At 38.4% G+C, this 18496-nt stretch overlaps 1 protein-coding gene across 1 annotated transcript in view; it reads right to left on the bottom strand.

Moving 5' to 3' along the window:
- The window catches only part of dph1 (diphthamide biosynthesis 1), a 127533-nt gene extending 109512 nt beyond the window's left edge, over positions 1 to 18021 (bottom strand). Inside the window, exons 1-2 of the mRNA XM_053507718.1 lie at positions 17901 to 18021; positions 15458 to 15607 (exon numbers count right to left, since the gene is read on the bottom strand). Coding sequence (XP_053363693.1) covers positions 15458 to 15607; positions 17901 to 17988 — 238 coding nt within the window. The 5' untranslated portion in view covers positions 17989 to 18021. The remainder of the gene's footprint in view (positions 1 to 15457; positions 15608 to 17900) is intronic.
- Between the last annotated feature and the right edge of the window lie 475 nt (positions 18022 to 18496).

Genomic DNA, 18496 nt, shown 5'->3' with positions numbered 1-18496 from the left:
AAAGCACCATGTGGAGCTATATCTCTCCCTCCCCCCCCCCCCCCCCACACACACACACGTGGGATGAGGTGCCCAATTCTCTCATGTGGTATAGCTGACTATTGTGCTTTCGTGGTGTAGAATGCAAATTGTCTGCCAGTATTTTCTGATAACATGCTGCATTTATCTTGCTATCAATTCTGAATAACTTCCTTGTGATTGAAGCCCAAACATCCTGAAAACATAAGAAATCCACCACCTTGCTTTACAGTGGGGAGGGTGTACTTTTCACTGTAGGAAGCTCCAGAAGCTGTGAGGTTTGTCTAGATGCTGTCTGGTGTACTCAAGTGGGCCTTTTTGTGGTATCGGCACTCGATCATGCAAGTCATTTGTGTTCAAGGACCTCCATATTGCGTTCCTTAAAAGAACAACAGGACTTGTTTTTCCAGAGCAGCCTGTATTCCTTTCGAAGTAGTTTGTGATTTTTTTTTATTTTATTTTAAATTATTCTTCTGGCAGCAGTGGGTGAAATCTTTCTTGGTCTACCTGTCCTAGTATCAACAGAACCTCTTATTTCCCGCCTCTTTATTAGAGTTTGAACAGTATTGACTGGCATTTTCAAGTGTTGAGATATCTTTTTACATCCTTTTTCTCCTTTATAAAGTTCAACTACCTTATTACGCAGGTCCATTGGCAGTTCTTTTGTCTTCCGCATGGTGCAGTATCAGCCAAGTCAGTGCATCACCTCAACCTGTGACCACAATCTTCCATAAACATAATATAGCTGTAAAGTTGGCGTGTCTGTACATTAAAGATATTTGCGGGGGGGAAAAATAGGGGAGGATGTAAGATAAGTAATAGCACAATCCAACATGGTTTTTGGAATTTTTGTCTGTCTGTTTGTCGAGCTTGAGGTAACAGTCTTTGTTCACAAATGGCCCACAGAAAGAAAAGACATGCTAATTTGAAATTTAAGTAGATAAAAGCCATGATCATTAAAAAAAATCATTAATTCATCTCAAAATTCAATAGATGGTGCTGTACATTTTTATTACGCGCTTATGGGTGTGCAATTGAAATCGACTTAAAAAAACGCAATCTCACATCTTCATTCCATGCACTTCAACAGTAACATGTACAAATTTTAGTTCTTTCTAAAATGCATCAGATGGATGTGCACATTTTTTAAAAACACTCTTATAAGTGTGCAAATGAATTCTACACAAACAAAGTTGTGGTAACATCTAGTCCTCAAATAGGAAAAATATACTTTGCTATATCAGGCATATTTTCCGAATATTTCTTTTAGGGTGCACAAACCTTTGCGCACAACTGTTTATATACAATGTGTAAGTGCGTATAGAGAGATGGATGGAGAAATACTGTAGATAGAGAAAGAGAGTGATAGACAGACAGAGAAGACCATATACAATTAAGATTTCAGTGTTCTAAAGTAAATGAGTGTGTGTATGTGTGTGCGCCCCGCGATGGATTGGCACCCTGTCCAGGGTGTACCCCGCCTCGTGCCCTAAGTCTCCTGGGATAGACTCCAGGTCCCTGTGACCCTGAATACAGGATAAAGCGGTATAGAAGATAAGTGAGTGAGTGAGTGAGTGAGTGAGTGAGTGTTCTAAAATGAGAAACATTATTAACAAGTGAAAAGTATTCGACGGTTGCCAGCCTTCCTAGGAGTACTGTAGGTGTCCCAGCACATTCACCCAAGATCAGACTCTCCTCAGAGAAATACAAAAAACCCAAGAGCCAAAAAATGATGACTTTGGTTCTACATGAAATATCAGAAAACCCAAATGCACAGTGTGATGTCTGAAGCCTTCTCTGTCGACACACACCGGCAGGAGTTCCATACAAACCTTTTTTTTTTCAGTCATTGACCACCGCTGTGTTGACAGCGAGGTCCATGCTGGTTGAGTTTTATTAATCTTCCTGGGTTTTATAAAGAAGAGCCATTCACTGTGTGAAAATGTGTCTCTCTACAAAGCATGAGCGACCGTCAGTACGCCCTTCTCATTCTTTTTACCACCTGTGAGAGATTCATTAGTAGCAGACATTATACCATTCTCGTGATACCTCATGTATCTGTTTATTCTGCTAAAGCAAGAGTGGTGTATTGTCCACACGTAGTTAATCACGGATGGGATCGATGGCAGGGTCGTTACAGAAACAAAAAACAATGAATAACAAGGTGTATCCAAACTTTTGTCTGGTAACGTATCAAAGTACCACATAAATTAACAGATGATATAAATGTATACACAAACAGTTGCAAACCACTGATAACACTCAGGGCAGATTAGACTTCTAAAACATTTTGCCTTTTTCTGGAGCAATACGCTTTGGACATTTGAAACCCAGAATAAATTTTATCTGAATAATAGGAAAAGACGACTATGGAGAAGGAAAGAAAAGGAATGTGATCCAAATAATACCACATCTGTCAAACATGGTGGTCAGTGGTATGGTATAGTGTTTATTAATGATGTCATGAAAAGTCGCAAGATGAATTTTGTAGTGTATAAGACTTTTTGCTTAGAATCAGTCAAATGCTGCAAAACTAATAGGACATTGCTTTAAAGTACAAATAGAAAATTAACCAAAATGTTTCATTAAATGCAACCCAAAAGCATTTTAGACAAAGAAACTGAATGTACTTAAATGGTCAAGGATCTCAAGCCAGTTGAGTATTCTTACCCCTTACTGAAGACAAAACTGAGGGCAAAAAGACCCACAAACAAGCAGCAAATGAAGGCAGCTTTTAAGAATCTCAAGTGAGGAAACTCAGCATTTGGTGATGTCTGAGGGATCCATAATTCAGGCAATCACTGACTGCAAAAAAACTGCAATCACGTAAATAGATAATGCAATACTTTTGTTAAACCCCTTAAATTAAACCTGAAAGTTCACAATTCAATCCCATCATGATCTTTTCATTTTTAAATAAATTTTAGTGGTATACAATGGCCAAAATATGACAACTGTCTCATTGTCATAAAGTCTTATAGTTTTCTGTCTATACCTGAAATTTATTATTAGTAGAAGCATTAATAATAATAATAATAATAATAATAATAATAATAATAATAGTTGCTGCTGTTATTATTATGATTATGATCATCATCATCTATTACATTTCTTAAATATTTCTACTGTCTTCTTCTTTAGATGATACAGCAGTCATGAACATAAAAGTAATTCAACAGTCTGAGGTGAAGAACAACAATTACAAAATTATTGAAGAACTGATGACTGATCATTTTCCAATATGACAAACAATAAATAAACACTAAAAACACAAGGATAAAATCAACCATAGACTTAGGAGAAAGAAAGAACCACTAATGATTCTGAAAGGAAAAGAAGCAGAGCAGTTCGTTTGCACTTCATAGACAAAAGGTTAAAAGACGGCCTTCCTTCAGTCTGGACACACAGAGAAGGTCATTACCTGGGAAAGGGCACGTTTATTAACAGTAAAAGGTTACTCAGCTCAGCATGAGCTAACAAATCCTTCTAACCATCCCTTCATCCATCCATCCATCCATCCATCTAGCAACCTGGAGGTGATGAGAAGGCCAGGCTCTGCTTGTGTGCAATCAGAAGTGATGAACTCACAAATGCCATAAGAAAGAGAAGAAATGTCAAGCACTTGCAGATGACATTGACAAGAAGAGAAATGAGGAGTAAGACCGTGGAATTGCAAACACAAGTGTGCATACGGCTTCTGTAAATGAAACTGTGCATACTGACAAAAGAACAAAATGTTACCGCCCATCACTCTGTCAAATGGGCTCAGAGTGCACCTCTACGACTCTGTACACTCTTTTGGATTTCAGTGCTACAGTGTTCCATGTGGGGACACAGACGCGTTACTTAAGATTATGATAGAATGTTATAATAGAATGCTGATAGAAATGAATGCTGAAAGGGTTTTACATGATTTGGTCTAGCCAGCACTTATACTGTACTTTAAATTGCTGACAGTTCGCTGAAACTGTAATAAAGTGGCCAAAAAAAAAAATAATAAAAAAATCAGAATGCAATAATTTAACTATTCAGCTGATTATTTGAGCACAAAAGCACATTAATCTGATTAGGCTTTCTGGTGAGTCCCGCTATAATTAGCAGCCTGCTCATCCACCGGTGAAATGAAGGTTTTATATATATTCACTAAGAGAAATAGAGGTTATTAAATTATTCCTTATACGCAAGAACCTGACGCTAAAGCACAACCTTAATGAGCAGTGGTACTGTTACTTCTCTATATTAGTAGTATAACACTAGAATAATATTACTACAGTTTGTAACAGCAATTATATAGATTATACTATTTACACATTTCTCTGGAAGCTTACTCCACTACCAGAAAGGCAACAGGCACATTTTTTATAAAATAATCTTAATAATAATCATAAATGTTCAATGTTCAATTTCATAAGGGTTCAATGACTTTACAACCAGATTATCTGAGTGTGCCCCTTAATTTTTGTACATATAAAACCCTTTTTTCTCCTCTTGATTACTTATTGCCAAATACTGCCAACCAAAACCAAGCCATGGCATTACCAATATTACTAGAAGAAAACAAAGGAACAAGAATTCCCACTGATGTAAATTCCATTACCAGAATTTCCAGTGCAAGTGCACTTGCTAAATTGATTTTTTTTAATTCCCTTCTTTGCTTTAAAGCAATCATGGCTTTAGCACTTACAAAAATTTCAGTGCACATGAGGATTTGTATTAAATATAAAGGTTTTTATATAATTTGATCCGAACCAGTGTGATCTCAAGAGTGTAGAAAACTGTATGAAGATGGTGTGGAAGAAACCGTCAAAATATTTTTGACTAAGCTTGAAATATGCTTTTTTTTTATATAATTGCTGACTAAAAAAAGTTTGCAGCAGTCCTGTAGTTATTTGAAGGTGGACTGTAGCAGTTTGGTGGGTGTTTTGGAGACATTGTACTGTATGTGGTTTGAGCCTCTTTAAAATGGACTGTGGAGTCCAAAAATATGCTGAATCCCACATGGGCAGTTTTGAGCGGTCACTAAGGAAGACCATAAAAAAAACTTCCATACAGAAGCAAACCTGATAAATTGACTAAATCCAACCCTGTGCACTGAACTACTAAATAGTATGCTTTAATACAGCCATTCCCAAACTTAACACGGGCTTACCTGAACTGTGAAAACCTTCTGCAGCCCACCAAACCTTTAATCACAAGGACCTCTGAATGCAAATACTTAAACTGAAATATTTGGGAGATATTTATAACCATCAATATTTAAACCATTATGATGATGATGATGATGATGATGATATATAAATGTGTTATTCATTTGTTTGTTACAAATAATCGTCAACCCATCTGCAGTACCCTTGTGGCCCATTAGGAGAGCCATGGGCCACATGTTGGGAAACACTGTTCTAATAGATACTGTGCATGGTGACAGTAGTGTGGAGCAGATTCACTGCTTTATACAGCCACAGGAATCCAAAACTCGAGCACCCAGGTCACTGCCAACAGGTAAGAAATCAGAGTAGTTCTTGACAATTCAGATAAAACTGTAAAGTAGGCACTTTGTTACAGCTGGAAGGTAAAACCTGACAGTTCACTATAAGTTTGGCAGGAAGGAATCTAAAGTGTTGTTAAGTACTTTCTGCAGCTAATACCAATTCAATTCATTCCCCATAGTAAAATATTGTCCTTTATGTATGTGCTATTTTTCCAAATCTGGCAGTTTAATGGATATGTAGAGAGAAATATCTTAGTAGAAAAACACGTTTTTGATAATATAAGACACGCTAAGAAACTTTTTCCCCTCAACTAGCCAGCAGAGTACCATCACCAATTTCAATCCAGGGAAATCTACAGTCATGGCCAAAAGTTTTGAGAATTACATAAATATTGGAAATTGGAAAAGTTGCTGCTTAAGTTTTTATAATAGCAATTTGCATATACTCCAGAATGTTATGAAGAGTGATCAGATGAATTGCATAGTCCTTCTTTGCCATAAAAAGTAACTTAATCCCAAAAAAACACCTTTCCACTGCATTTCATTGCTGTTATTAAAGGACCTGCTGAGTTCATTTCAGTAACCGTCTTGTTAACTAAGGTGAGAATGTTGACGAGCACAAGGCTGGAGATCATTATCAAGTTCAAGTTCAAGTAGGCTTTATTGTCACTTCAACCATATACAGTTAGTACACAGTAAAACGAAACAACGTTCTTCCAGGACCAAGGTGCTACATGCAACATAAACTTACAACATAAATTAACAGAGAAGCTAAACTAGCTAACTATTAGGCCTAGTTAGCTGGCTAGCAGAGACAAGACAGATAGTCCTAACATAAATTACAACATAAATGAACAAAAACTAACTAACTAACTAACTGACTAAGGAAGACTATCTACAGGTTTTACAGACAACAGACAACATAAAATGCACGTGCAAATGTGCAAACGAGCAACAACAAAGTGACAGTGCGACAACTCTTCTCACTATCCGCTGTTGGGTTCTGCGGTCCGATATGGCACAATTCCCAAACCAGACAGTCATGCAGCCGCTCAGGATGCTCTCGATAGTCCCTCTATAGAAGGTGGTCAGGATCGGTGGTGGAAGCTGGGCCTTTTTCAGTCTTCTCAGAAAGAAGAGATGCTGTTGGGCTTTCTTTTGCAGGGAGCTGGTGTTGAGGGACCAGTTGAGGTCCTTCTCCAGGTGGACACCCAGGAATTTGGTGTTTTCGACAATCTCAGCGGAGAATGGTCACCTCGTGTCCTCCTGAAGTCAACAACCATCTCCTTTGTCTTGTCAACATTCAGAGACAGGTTGTTGTTGTTACACCAGTCCGTTAGCCTCTGCACTTCCTTTCTGTACGCTGACTCGTCGTTCTTGCTAATGAGATCCACCACGGTCGTGTCATCAGCGAACTTAATGATGTGATTCGAACTGTGTGTTGCTACACAGTCGTGAGTCAGCAGTGTGAACAGCAGGGGACTGAGCACACAGCCTTGTGGGGCCCCAGTACTCAGTGTGGTGGTGCTGGAGGTGCAGTTCCCAATCTGTACTGACTGAGGCCTTCCTGTCAGTGGCTTTGAAGCACGTGGGAACGACAGCGCTGCTCAGAGGGATGTTGAAGATCTTGGTGAGAACATCTGCCAGGTGTTCAGCACATTCTCTGAGCACTCCGCCTGGGATGTTGTCTGGTCCAGCAGCTTTACGTGGGTTGACTCTGCGTAGAGTTTTCCTTACATCCACTGTAGTGAGACACAGCACCTGGTTGTTGGGAGAAGGGGTGGTCTTCCTCACCGCCACGTCATTCTGCCTGTCGAACCGAGCGTAGAAGTTGTTCAGCGTATCTGGGAGGGAGCCGTCACCGTCACAGGCAGGTGATGTAGTCCTGTAGTGAGTGATGGCTTGTAAGCCCTGCCACATGCGCCGTGTTTCGCCGCTGTCTATGAAGTGGTTGTGGATTCTCTGGGCGTGTGCACGTTTTGCCTCTCTGATGGCCCGAGAAAGTTTGGCCGTTGCTCTTCTAAGAGCCACCTTGTCTCCTGCTTTGAAGGCAGAGTCTCGGGTCCTCAGAAGTGCACGCACCTCCGCAGTAATCCACGGTTTCTGATTGGGACGTGAGCCTGATTTGGGACTGGTTCTGATCTTGGAGACAGTGACGTCATTGGTGCCCTTGTTGATGTAGCTGGTCACTGATGACGTGTACTCCTCCAAGTCAGTGAAGTCGCCGTAAATTGCAGTCTCCCTAAACATGTTCCAGTCAGTGTTCTCGAAACAGTCCTGAAGAGCAGAGATGGCTTCTGCTGGCCAGGTTTTCACCTGCTTCAGAACCGGTTTTGAACGCCTGACGAGTGGTCTTTATGCAGGAATTAGCATAACAGAGATGTGGTCAGAGTAGCCGAGGTAGGGGCGGGGCTCTGCCCGATATACGCCAGCGTGTTTTCCCCTCTCGTTGCAAAGTCCACATACGGATGAAATCTAGGAAGCACTGACTTGAGATTTGCATGGTTGAAAACTCCAGCAACAACAAAAAATCCACCCGGGTGTGTATTTTGCAGTTCACTGATGATACTGATACTTTGTATACAGTTCCCATTACGCTTCCTTAGCATTAGCGCTAGGTGGAATGTACACTCCGATAATGAAAACAGTGGTGAATTCCCGTGGTAAAAGACCTGCATTTAACAGTCACAAACTCCACCAGCGATGAGCAATAACTAGAAACTAGCACAGGCTGATTGGGTTAGAATGGCAGACTTGACAGGTTAAAAGGAGGGTGATGCTTGAAATCATTGTTCTTCCATTGTTAACCATGGTGACCTGCAAAGAAACGTGTGCAGCCATTATTGCGTTGCATAAAAATGGCTACACAGGCAAGGATTTTGGGGCTACTAAGATTGCACCTAAATCAACAATTTATAGGATCATCAAGAACTTCAAGGTTCAATTCTTGTTAAGAAGGCTTCAGGGAAAAGAAAGTCCAGCAAGCGCCAGGATCGTCTCCTAAAAAGGATTCAGCTGCGGGATAGTTGTGCCACCAGTGCAGAGCTTGCTTAGGAATGGCAGCAGGCAGGTGTGAGCGCATCTGCACGCACAGTGAGGTGAAGACTTTTGGAAGATGGCCTAGTCTCAAGAAGGGCTGCAAAGAAGCCAGTTCTCTCTAAAAAAAACATCAGGGACAGATTAATCTTCTGCAGAAAGTATGGTGAATGGACTGCTGGAACTGGGGCAAAGTCATACTCTCCAATGAAGCATCTTTCCGATTTTTTGGGGCATCTGGAAAAAGGCTTGTCCGGAGAAGAAAAGGTGAGCACTACCATCAGTCCTGTGTCATGCCAACAGTAAAGCATCCTGAGACCATTCATGTGTGGGGTTGCTTCTCATCTAAGGGAGTGGGCTCACTCATAATTTTGCCCAAAAACACAGCCATGAATAAAGAATGGTACTAAAACACCCTCCAACAGCAACTTCTTCCAACAATCCAACAACAGTTTGGTGAAGAACAATGCATTTTCCAGCACGATGGAGCACCGTGCCATAAGGCAAAAGTGATAACTAAGTGGCTCGGGGACCAAAACGTTGAAAACAGATCATAAATTCTAATAAACTCCTGATAAATTTTGGTTCTGACAAACTCCAAAAAGGGATTATGAAAGAATGGGTTGCTATCAGTCAGGATTTGGCCCAGAAGTTGATTGAGAGCATGCCCAGTCGAATTGCAGAGGTCCTGAAAAAGAAGGGCCAACACTGCAAATACTGACTCTATGCATAAATGTCATGTAATTGTCGATAAAAGCCTTTGAAACGTATGAAGTGATTTATATTAATACAAGTAATTATATTTCAGTACATCACAGAAACAACAAGATCTAAAAGCAATTTAGCAGCAAACTTTGTGAAAACTAATATTTGTGTCATTCTCAAAACTTTTGCCCACGAGTAGTGTGTCTGATTTCAATCACAATAAATATATATATATATTTTTTATATTAATGTTGGAATATTTTCATATTAGGTTAAAATGTGCGTGACATTTTACATAATTCATTATGGACCATGAGGCACAGTGTGGTTGCCTTGATAGTGAGAAGTATCCAAATTCCGCCATACTAAATTTTTTGTGATAACTGATGTACTAGGATGAATCTGTTAAACCATGTTTTTAAGCAACAAAAAAAAAAGCCAAAAAAAAAGACAAATAACAGATTAAAACAATCCAACAGGTAAGTAATTAAATATTTAATCAACATTTGCAAACATAACCATAAAACGATACAACTATCAAGAATGAAGAAGGATTGATAGAGTGATTTAAGCATGCTACTGTAGTTTCTAGCTTTTCTTTTTTTTTAACATGATAGTTTTCATATGAAAGTTTTACAGTATGTGACTAATCAACATTCTGCCCACAAGTTATGGTTGTGATCCCATGCAACCTGAGCAGGAGGAGCAACCATCTCAGCACAGGAATACTGCTCGCTCAGCAGTGAAAATCACAGTAAATGGTGGCAGCCCAGATTGTTAGTGTCCTGCTGCACTGTCTGATAAAATGGTGTTACTCCTTGCAAATGCTAACTGAGCGTGTTTAGAGGTTTTTACATAATTGCTCTATGATTGTTTAACGAGCACATTTTACAGATCATGGCATTCTGTTTTAACAAAAAAAAAAAAAAAAACAGGATGTGGAGAAAACACATTTGGCAATGACAAATCTTCTATTGTGCAGCTACGACACACTTTTAAGATGACTTTAATGTACAGTAACAAGGCACATAACATGGATACGAAATGCCTATTTAATGGCCCTGTACTCACGTGCGGTGGTCTAGAAAACCGCTCTTTACTTTCAAATATGGTTCTAACAACTACAGTATAGACTACCCTGAACTATAACATGTTTCTTGTTGTTTTTAACCACATGTAAATGTCTTAACCTTTTAGGACAAATACCCCAAAAGTAAAAATAAAGTGCATTTTAAGCTTGCACTGTGGTGCATGAGCGTCGATTTAACAGCAGATACCTAATTACAAACTGAAGAGATTAGGCTTTCGTTCATTCCTCTATGGGATGTAGCAATCCAACAAACATTGAAGTCTGACAGTGTGCGGCGAAAGCATTTCTTATATTTCATTATTTCATAATGTTTTAGACATCTACAGACAAACTGCCTCTTTTCCCCACTGGCTCCAACAGAATGGGCAAGATTAAAAAGTGATTAAGAGCATCCCAATGTAATGTTAGTGGAATATATTTTTGTAGGTGGCACAGTGGCGTAGAGGTCAGCACTGTGGCCTCACACCTCCAGGATCAATTCCCACCTCGGGGTCTGTGTGCATGGAGTATGCATGTTCACCCCGTGCTTGGTGAGTTTCCTCCGGGTACTCCGGTTTCCTCCCACAGTCCAAAGACATGCAGATTAGGCTAATTAACGTGCCTGTAGTGTGTGTGCCCTGCAATGGGTTCGCCCGCTTTGTGCCCCATGTCTTCTGGGATAGACTCCAGGACCCTGTGAATGCCCAAATGAATTTCTATCAACAGGCAGAAAAAAAACTTCAGAAAAAACTGTTTTTTTACAACCTGGTTTCCCAAACCACCACACATACTGTATATTATTAGACTACATAATTTGCTCATGTCTTTTCACGCATTCTTTTTTACCATGATAAGTAAAACCGACTTGTTTTTCCTGACAGCAAATTAAAATAATATTAGCGCTTTAATTAAACAGTTAATCACACTTATCATAATCATTTGTTCAGATTAGCCCTAACTGCTGTTTATTGCTAGAATCCATTAAACAACTTTGGAGTGGTGTCATGTTTTAATTGCAGTGGATGGATATAAATTATGCTTAATGCTCTGTTGAAAGAAGTGTTCATATCTTTTGATATGTCTCAATCAAGATGAATATGGCCTCACAGTTTAATTAAAAAATAGCAATATGAATTCTTAATTATTAGTCATTACACAATTAATGACTTGGGTCTTCAATCTTTTAGTGCATCGATCCTGACTGCAACTGTTATGACTATTACATTAGAAAAACAACCGAATGAACCTAAACCTAAAACCTTTTTTTGGGCTGATAAAAGGCAAAAAAATGTGATGTGCTCACTGGTGTCTAATTTAGTGCTATTGTTTGAAAAAGGGAGAAAAGACAGACAATGACAATTAGTTCTAGCAGCGTCCGGATTTTTTCAAATTAAAACTCTGTGGTTGAACATGACCATTACTACGACCCGTGATTAAAAGCACCTAATATAAGACAGCATGTAATTACACAAAGGTCACAGGATAGCTATGAGCACAGGAACATGTAATTAAAATATGATAATAGACAGAAAAATAACATTATTATTCCAAGCTTATATTGAAGAATGTGGCTTTTATCTTAAATTCTAACATGGAGAACACAATCACACATCCTGTTACATAATCTGGAGAAGTTTGAATCGTTTTGGCTTTGGCATAAACACATGGAATGTAATTGGCATTTGATAAAGAAATGGATGCAATTTTAGCAAAAATATGCTTGGAGTTTTGCTGTGAAGGACGGCAAGCAAATAGTTGGCTGTTTTTGTTGAGGTCAAGAAGAAGGAAGAAAGCGAGACACCTCACTATGGCTGCTTAACACTGCTATAAAAATCCCCACCCTGCCGGTGTGGACTGAGTGACATACAAAAACTCACAAGAATTCTGATCTACCCCTTCTCATTCCCGTTGTGTGACAGTGTATCGTACATGCATCAGATCAAATCTGAAGAATATCAGATTTATGAGTTTAGACAGCCCTAAAAAAATTGGAAATTAGTCACTTTAGAATCATTTTAAAAGACTGAATAGATATCAAAGTAAAAAAAGAAAAGTGGTTAGTAGAGGAGAAGGCCATCTTTGTTCTGTGTATCAAGGGAGAGAAGCACCTAAGAAGAATCTTTGTTCTGAATAGAACAAATAAAATCCCAGCACAAATTCCCCAGGAGAGATCCCAGAGATGACCTGGCACACAAACCGAGCCACCCGCTAACACGCGTACTGCATCAAACACCTATTTACCGTGATTCACTTAAACGTGGGCTTAAGAGAGCTTCGTTCAGCAACGTGCTCTCACCATTTCACCTTTGCATTCTCAATGGATTTTATGAATGTTCTGATTTCACCTCAAGCTTCTCACCATTTTTCTCTTTCGGAATATGCAACTACTTAATAGCTAACCCATGTGCCTCACAATCTCGCCTGTCTAAAAATGGCAAGAAGTCATGCTGGGTCCTGGATTGTGTGTGTGCCACAGAGGGATGCAGTGTGAAAAAGTTGGAAGAAGATTTCCACAAGCATTGCAGAGGTTTTATATTCTAATTGTACAGTCACTGAATTGGATAATGAAGTGCCAGAATTAGAAAGGAAATACGCTCTCACACACACACCCCCAACGCAAACCAGCAACATGAATGTTTTCCATCTCAGTGTCTAGGTAAAGAGAACACGACAGCAGTTTATTCAAGCTGAAAGAATGGTGGGGAAGGCACACACAAGAACAGTGCAGAGACTTGCACCCAGAAACTATTTTTACCCTAAAGTAGCAACTCAAATTACCACTTCTGTTTCACAGAAAAGTTCATAAAAGGTTCTGCAAATGCCTGTTTTACAAAACACCTAGTAGGTATTATTCAAATTGCGACTTAATATACTGAGAAATCATAAATCTTTTTAATACACACCTAGCAAGATAATAAGTGTGTATATATATATATATATATATATATATATATATATATATTTATATATATATATATACACACACACACACACACCACTTAAAAGCAATGAATCTCTCAGACCTTTATCCCTAATTGCAATTTTTGTTTTTGCCATTTTGCAAAGGCCTGTAAACAGTGACCTTAAAGCTTCCATATTTTACTATTTCTTTAAAAAGTTAACGTTGATCTCAGAGGTCCCAAAAGCTTTGTGTGTTAAAGCTCCAGGTAAAGTACACTTCCTTTTTTTTTTAATACTCAACACCACTTATTTATTTTACTTCTCTTCCAAAGGAAATGCTTCATTGCATATAATTGAGCCACTGCTGAGCCATGTCAGCCCAAACAATGGCAGAGCTGAGAAAGAAACTGGCAGAGAGGCGATTCCTTTTATGAGGTCACATTAGTGGAAAAAATTGACAGGGTTGTTTAAACCCCAGCTAATACAAAACTGAAAAAGACAAAAGGCAGGAAATGTTTTTCCTCTCATTGCTGCACACTGAAGATACATCTAAATGTCTAAAAAATGAATTTTGCATAATAGGTCCCCTGTAATGTACTCCATCATAAGGGGTAGATATCAGCTTGGGCTTTCTGGAAATCATTGCTATAGAAGAACCTTGCTTCTTTCAGAAAGGCCATAATAAGGCTATGAGGCCCCAGAGAAATGCCATGTACAGTCCTTCAGCACATACGGGGACCGGCGTTCTCTAGTAGCCCCTAAAGGAAAGTTTATATCTTTGAAATAGGGCTACGTGTTAGAGTAATGCATCCGCCAGGAATCAGGCAATGAATCAACCTACAAGTATACAAGGCCTACGTGTCAGAGACTCTTGCATTCAAGATCGTTTCCTAAACTGATAGGTTGCAGACCTTAGCAATTCATTCTGGGGGGGGCAGACTCATAATCACACGGCCCTGGCCGGGGATGCCAAATCTCTAAGCAAATTTACAGAGTAAAGGAGCTGCCAGGGTGGTTCAGGTGCTCACGAAGCAGTGGTGGAAACCAAGGTCTTCTCAGCCATGTTGGGGCCACAAGCAGGAAAAAAAAACTCCCAAAAAAGCTAAGCACAAAAGTCAGACCCCAAGCTTTTGCTGAAGGAAATAAAAAATGTGCAACAACTGTGCAGGTAGCAATGGCAAAAATGGCATTGATGTATCCCAAGAATGTCTGTACATATACAGCCAGTGGACAGATCTGCATTGGAAGCTTCCAACGTTGTGTCTATTTGACTGTCTATTTCTTCGATCCCGAGTTATTTTCTTAATGCCGAAACTGACCCAGCTTCCTCTGGTGGCTTTATCTAAATGTCACTTGGTCTGCTCAATTTTTTAAAGGCTTTATATTCTTTCTTAAGTAGAATGATGTTTTTGTGTTTGTAAATTTCTTTTATTACATGTCCTGATTAAAGAAAATCGGAGAAGTAAATAAGGTTTCCATTGATAGTCGAAACTGTATACTTTGGACTTTCTTCTAGAAGTTAACACATATCCTTTTAATGCTGGTGGAAAAACACTAGACCTGCAATAATGCAATAAATTCACTGGAAGTGGGCCTTATGGGCATACAGTACATTTAAGGCTGTATGGAAGTCAGTTTCAGATCGTTAGGCATGGTGATTGGAAAGAACAGGTGCAACATTGGTACAACAAGTCCTCTCAGTCAGCAGCAAGCTGCATTTTTTTTTTTTCAATTTGTGTTTTAATCTATTTAAACAGCTTGCATTCAGCAGTGTTTATGTCTAATAAACCATTTAATGATTTGCTTGAGTTGCCATTTTATATAGTATTTATAAAGAGCACAAACTTACTAAAAATCATGTTGTTGTTATTGTCATTGTAATGACATTGATAAAAAAATGAATTTATTACCATTTCCAAGCAAAATAATAATAATCATCATCATCATCATCATCTTCTAACATTTATAAGATCTCTAATTGGTATTCAACTTAATATAAACAATTGTCTTGGTCCACTTGATTAATCTGACTTTTAATGAAATTGTCTAGCGTTTTTACTATTTGGTACAATCTCTACATAAAAAAAACACCAACCATTATTCACTTTACATATTCATACTTAATTTAAATAGGGGAAAAAGCAGATTTTTCACATGTGCAGTACAATAACAGGCGGATACAAAAACGCTGTTTTTATTCTGCTGTTTAAAACATCAGTAAGGATATTAATCCGACTTACCTCTTTTGGCTTTCGCCTGTCTCACCCTCCATATTGTTTTGTGGATCTCAAAATTGTAGTTGGAAGGCAGAACACTAACCGCCTCTTTCAGCTCAGGGTCTTTGAGAATCTCATCAGGAATCTGATTCGCAACCCTCCTTGGGCCTTTCACTAAACCACAGTAATCAAAAAGCAATACTGTTTCAGCATACACGCATTCCGATAAAGTTGTGAAAACAAAAATGTAAAATGCATCTTTATTGCTTTTTCCCATGCTTTATAAACACTCCAGGTACCTTGTAACACAAACAATTAGTTTTGCAGATATTTTTCTAGAGCTAGAATGGATTTCTGTGAAACACAGTAAGAGGGTCATAGCTACACCACACTTACAAAGATAATGGCATTTATTATCAACTTCTTATTACCTATGGGGTCCCAGGCTGCAAAAAGTTTGCCAACCTCTGAGATATTAAGACTATTGAGTGCAAGTCAACATCTGATCAAAAAAATATATGTTTTATGTTACAACTACTACTTTTTACTTATATTAAACAAAATAGGTGAACATTCTAACACAGGAAACAAAGTATAAACAATCTTTTTGCAGTTGGTTTTAACCCAATATGTTTATTTTCTACAGTGTTTATTTCCAGTGACTCTGTATCTTTAATAATTTTAACTGTAAACATTTTTATTTGAAGGTTTTCTCCGAGTTATTTATAGGGGTGAAAGCAAATCTAGAAGTAAAATATGTTGATGAGTGTCCATCTACATTCATCGTCCATCTACATTACAGGCAAATCCCGAAAATGCTACACACTGTACCAAATAATATCAATACAGAAATGTGCCAAGGGTAGGACATATTCCCAAAGAGCCGTATTTCACCCAACACTAAAACATCATAAGCAGACTACGGTCATACTGATAAGATTAAATGCAAAATCTATCCTGAAAACCTTGCATATTAAGCTTTATAATAATCATGTGATCTATAAAAAAATTCCAAGCAGATTTTTATATCTGGATTTTAAAATTTGTTTAATGACACAAGCGTGGGATTTAAGTTTTTTGCTCTTTAATCTTTCAGTCTGTAAAGTTTTCTCACCTCCTCATCTCAACAAAGCATTCATATTAAGTCCTTCCTCAACACCATCATGCTTATCGCTTCATAGTTTTCCAACAAGCAGAGCCGAGTCCTCATCATAGCATTATCATATTGTTTCATTGGATTCTGGATCTTTGTGCCTAAAGTTGACTTTCTCCAGTATTTTTCCATTGGATGTAAATTACTGAAAATTCTTTATCCATCAAATGCCTGTAACTGTTCTGACTGTGTCATAATATGACCAGCATGGCAAACAACCAGACATTTCTCATTGTAATAACTGAAAACTATTGATTATTGAGTAATATTCAAACTAATGTAAAATATTTTAGTATAAAAATACTTGATGGGTTTCAGAGTGGAGGTTTCCTTTAACATCTTAATATTAGCTGTAAGTACACCAAAAGACTTGTGCACTAAACTATAATGCTTTTACTAGTGATGCAACACTAATGTACAAAAATGGATAAGAAAGGACTTATAATGAAAATTCTGATTAATGAATAAGTAAAACTGATACATAAAACGTCACTTCAGGTGAGTGGAACGCCTGCTCCTTAAATATCGACGAATAACTTGTTGCCAACTTGCAGAAGAGACTCATCTGTCTCTGGGAACTATACAAACAATTCTTCATAAACACCACCTGCACATTACACTAACTCGGCTGGAAGTCATTGCCAAAACATCCACACAGTGACCTCGCTCCAAACCATTTCCACATGCTCGGGTCATTAGAGGAGTTCCTGGAAGGCCAGCGTTTCAGACCTGAAGCATGTGAAGATGTGAGAAAGCTTGCTAGCTTGTTGGTATCAAAGCACTAGTGTAACACTGGGATAAGTGCATTAGTGTAGCAGGGAATTATATAGAGAAATAAAGGGGGTTTTACTCTCAACTGTGAACAAAAAAACTTACTGTAAATCCCACTTTGACTTGAACGCTCCAGATATTTTAGCTACATCTATGTAAAATCAGTTATTTTGAGATTTCTGATGCGCTGCTGAAGCAGCAGGAAAAAAGTTTGAGGGGATCTTCACAATTTAGGTCAAATATCTGTAAGTTCAGTGTCTGTAAGAGCACTCATGAGGGTTTTTTTTTTTTTTACTCTTTTTTAAAGATAAATAAACTAATAATTCTTGCTTTCCATCTCTAATAGGAAGGAAAGTCTGCTTTTCTCTCAGCAAACATGAGCTCTTACAGACAGCTCACACTCACATCAGTGCAGCGTGCTTCCAGATACTTCATAATCACTATATACTACATACTATGTATCACGAGACCGATGATATTAAAACACCACAGCCTACTGGCCTGACGTTTAGATTAAACGGGATGAAACACATTTATGTTTACCTGTCGGCTTTTTAGCGACGATTTCAACATCTCCACTGGGCGCCGCCATGTTTGCGCAGACTCCACGCGGGGCAAAGAAAGGCATCATCAGTGGAGCGCCGAGCGATTCAACGACATCATCCGCGAGCAAACCGACCTGCTATCACTAATAGACTTTTAAATATACAGTAGCTACTTAGGCAGAACGTCGGTACATTCATTTATTAAATGTATTAATTTATTAGATTTATTTCATATATATATATATATATATATATATATATATATATATATATATATATATAAATATGTTTTATATATTTGTCTCTAAATGAATTAATAGACCAAAACCCGACACTCAGTCAGTTTCATGAGTATTATTTCTGAACATCTGACTGCTTTACTGTCACTACCTCCCTCCAGTGTATCAGAAACTGGAATCACCCTAGTCAGGAAATAAATACCATTTAACAGATGAGATTTATATACATTCTTGTAGTGTAGTGTAGTATAAAATGAGGTTGTCTTGTACACCGATCAGCCATAACATTATGACCATTTGCCTAACATTGAGTTCACCACCACAACTGTGATGCACTGTGTGTTTTGGCGCATTT

Source organism: Clarias gariepinus, chromosome 11 (assembly GCF_024256425.1).
Source record: "Clarias gariepinus isolate MV-2021 ecotype Netherlands chromosome 11, CGAR_prim_01v2, whole genome shotgun sequence".
NCBI lineage: Eukaryota > Metazoa > Chordata > Actinopteri > Siluriformes > Clariidae > Clarias > Clarias gariepinus.
Note: the sequence above shows the minus strand (reverse complement) of the source record. Positions and strands in the feature narration are given on the sequence as shown.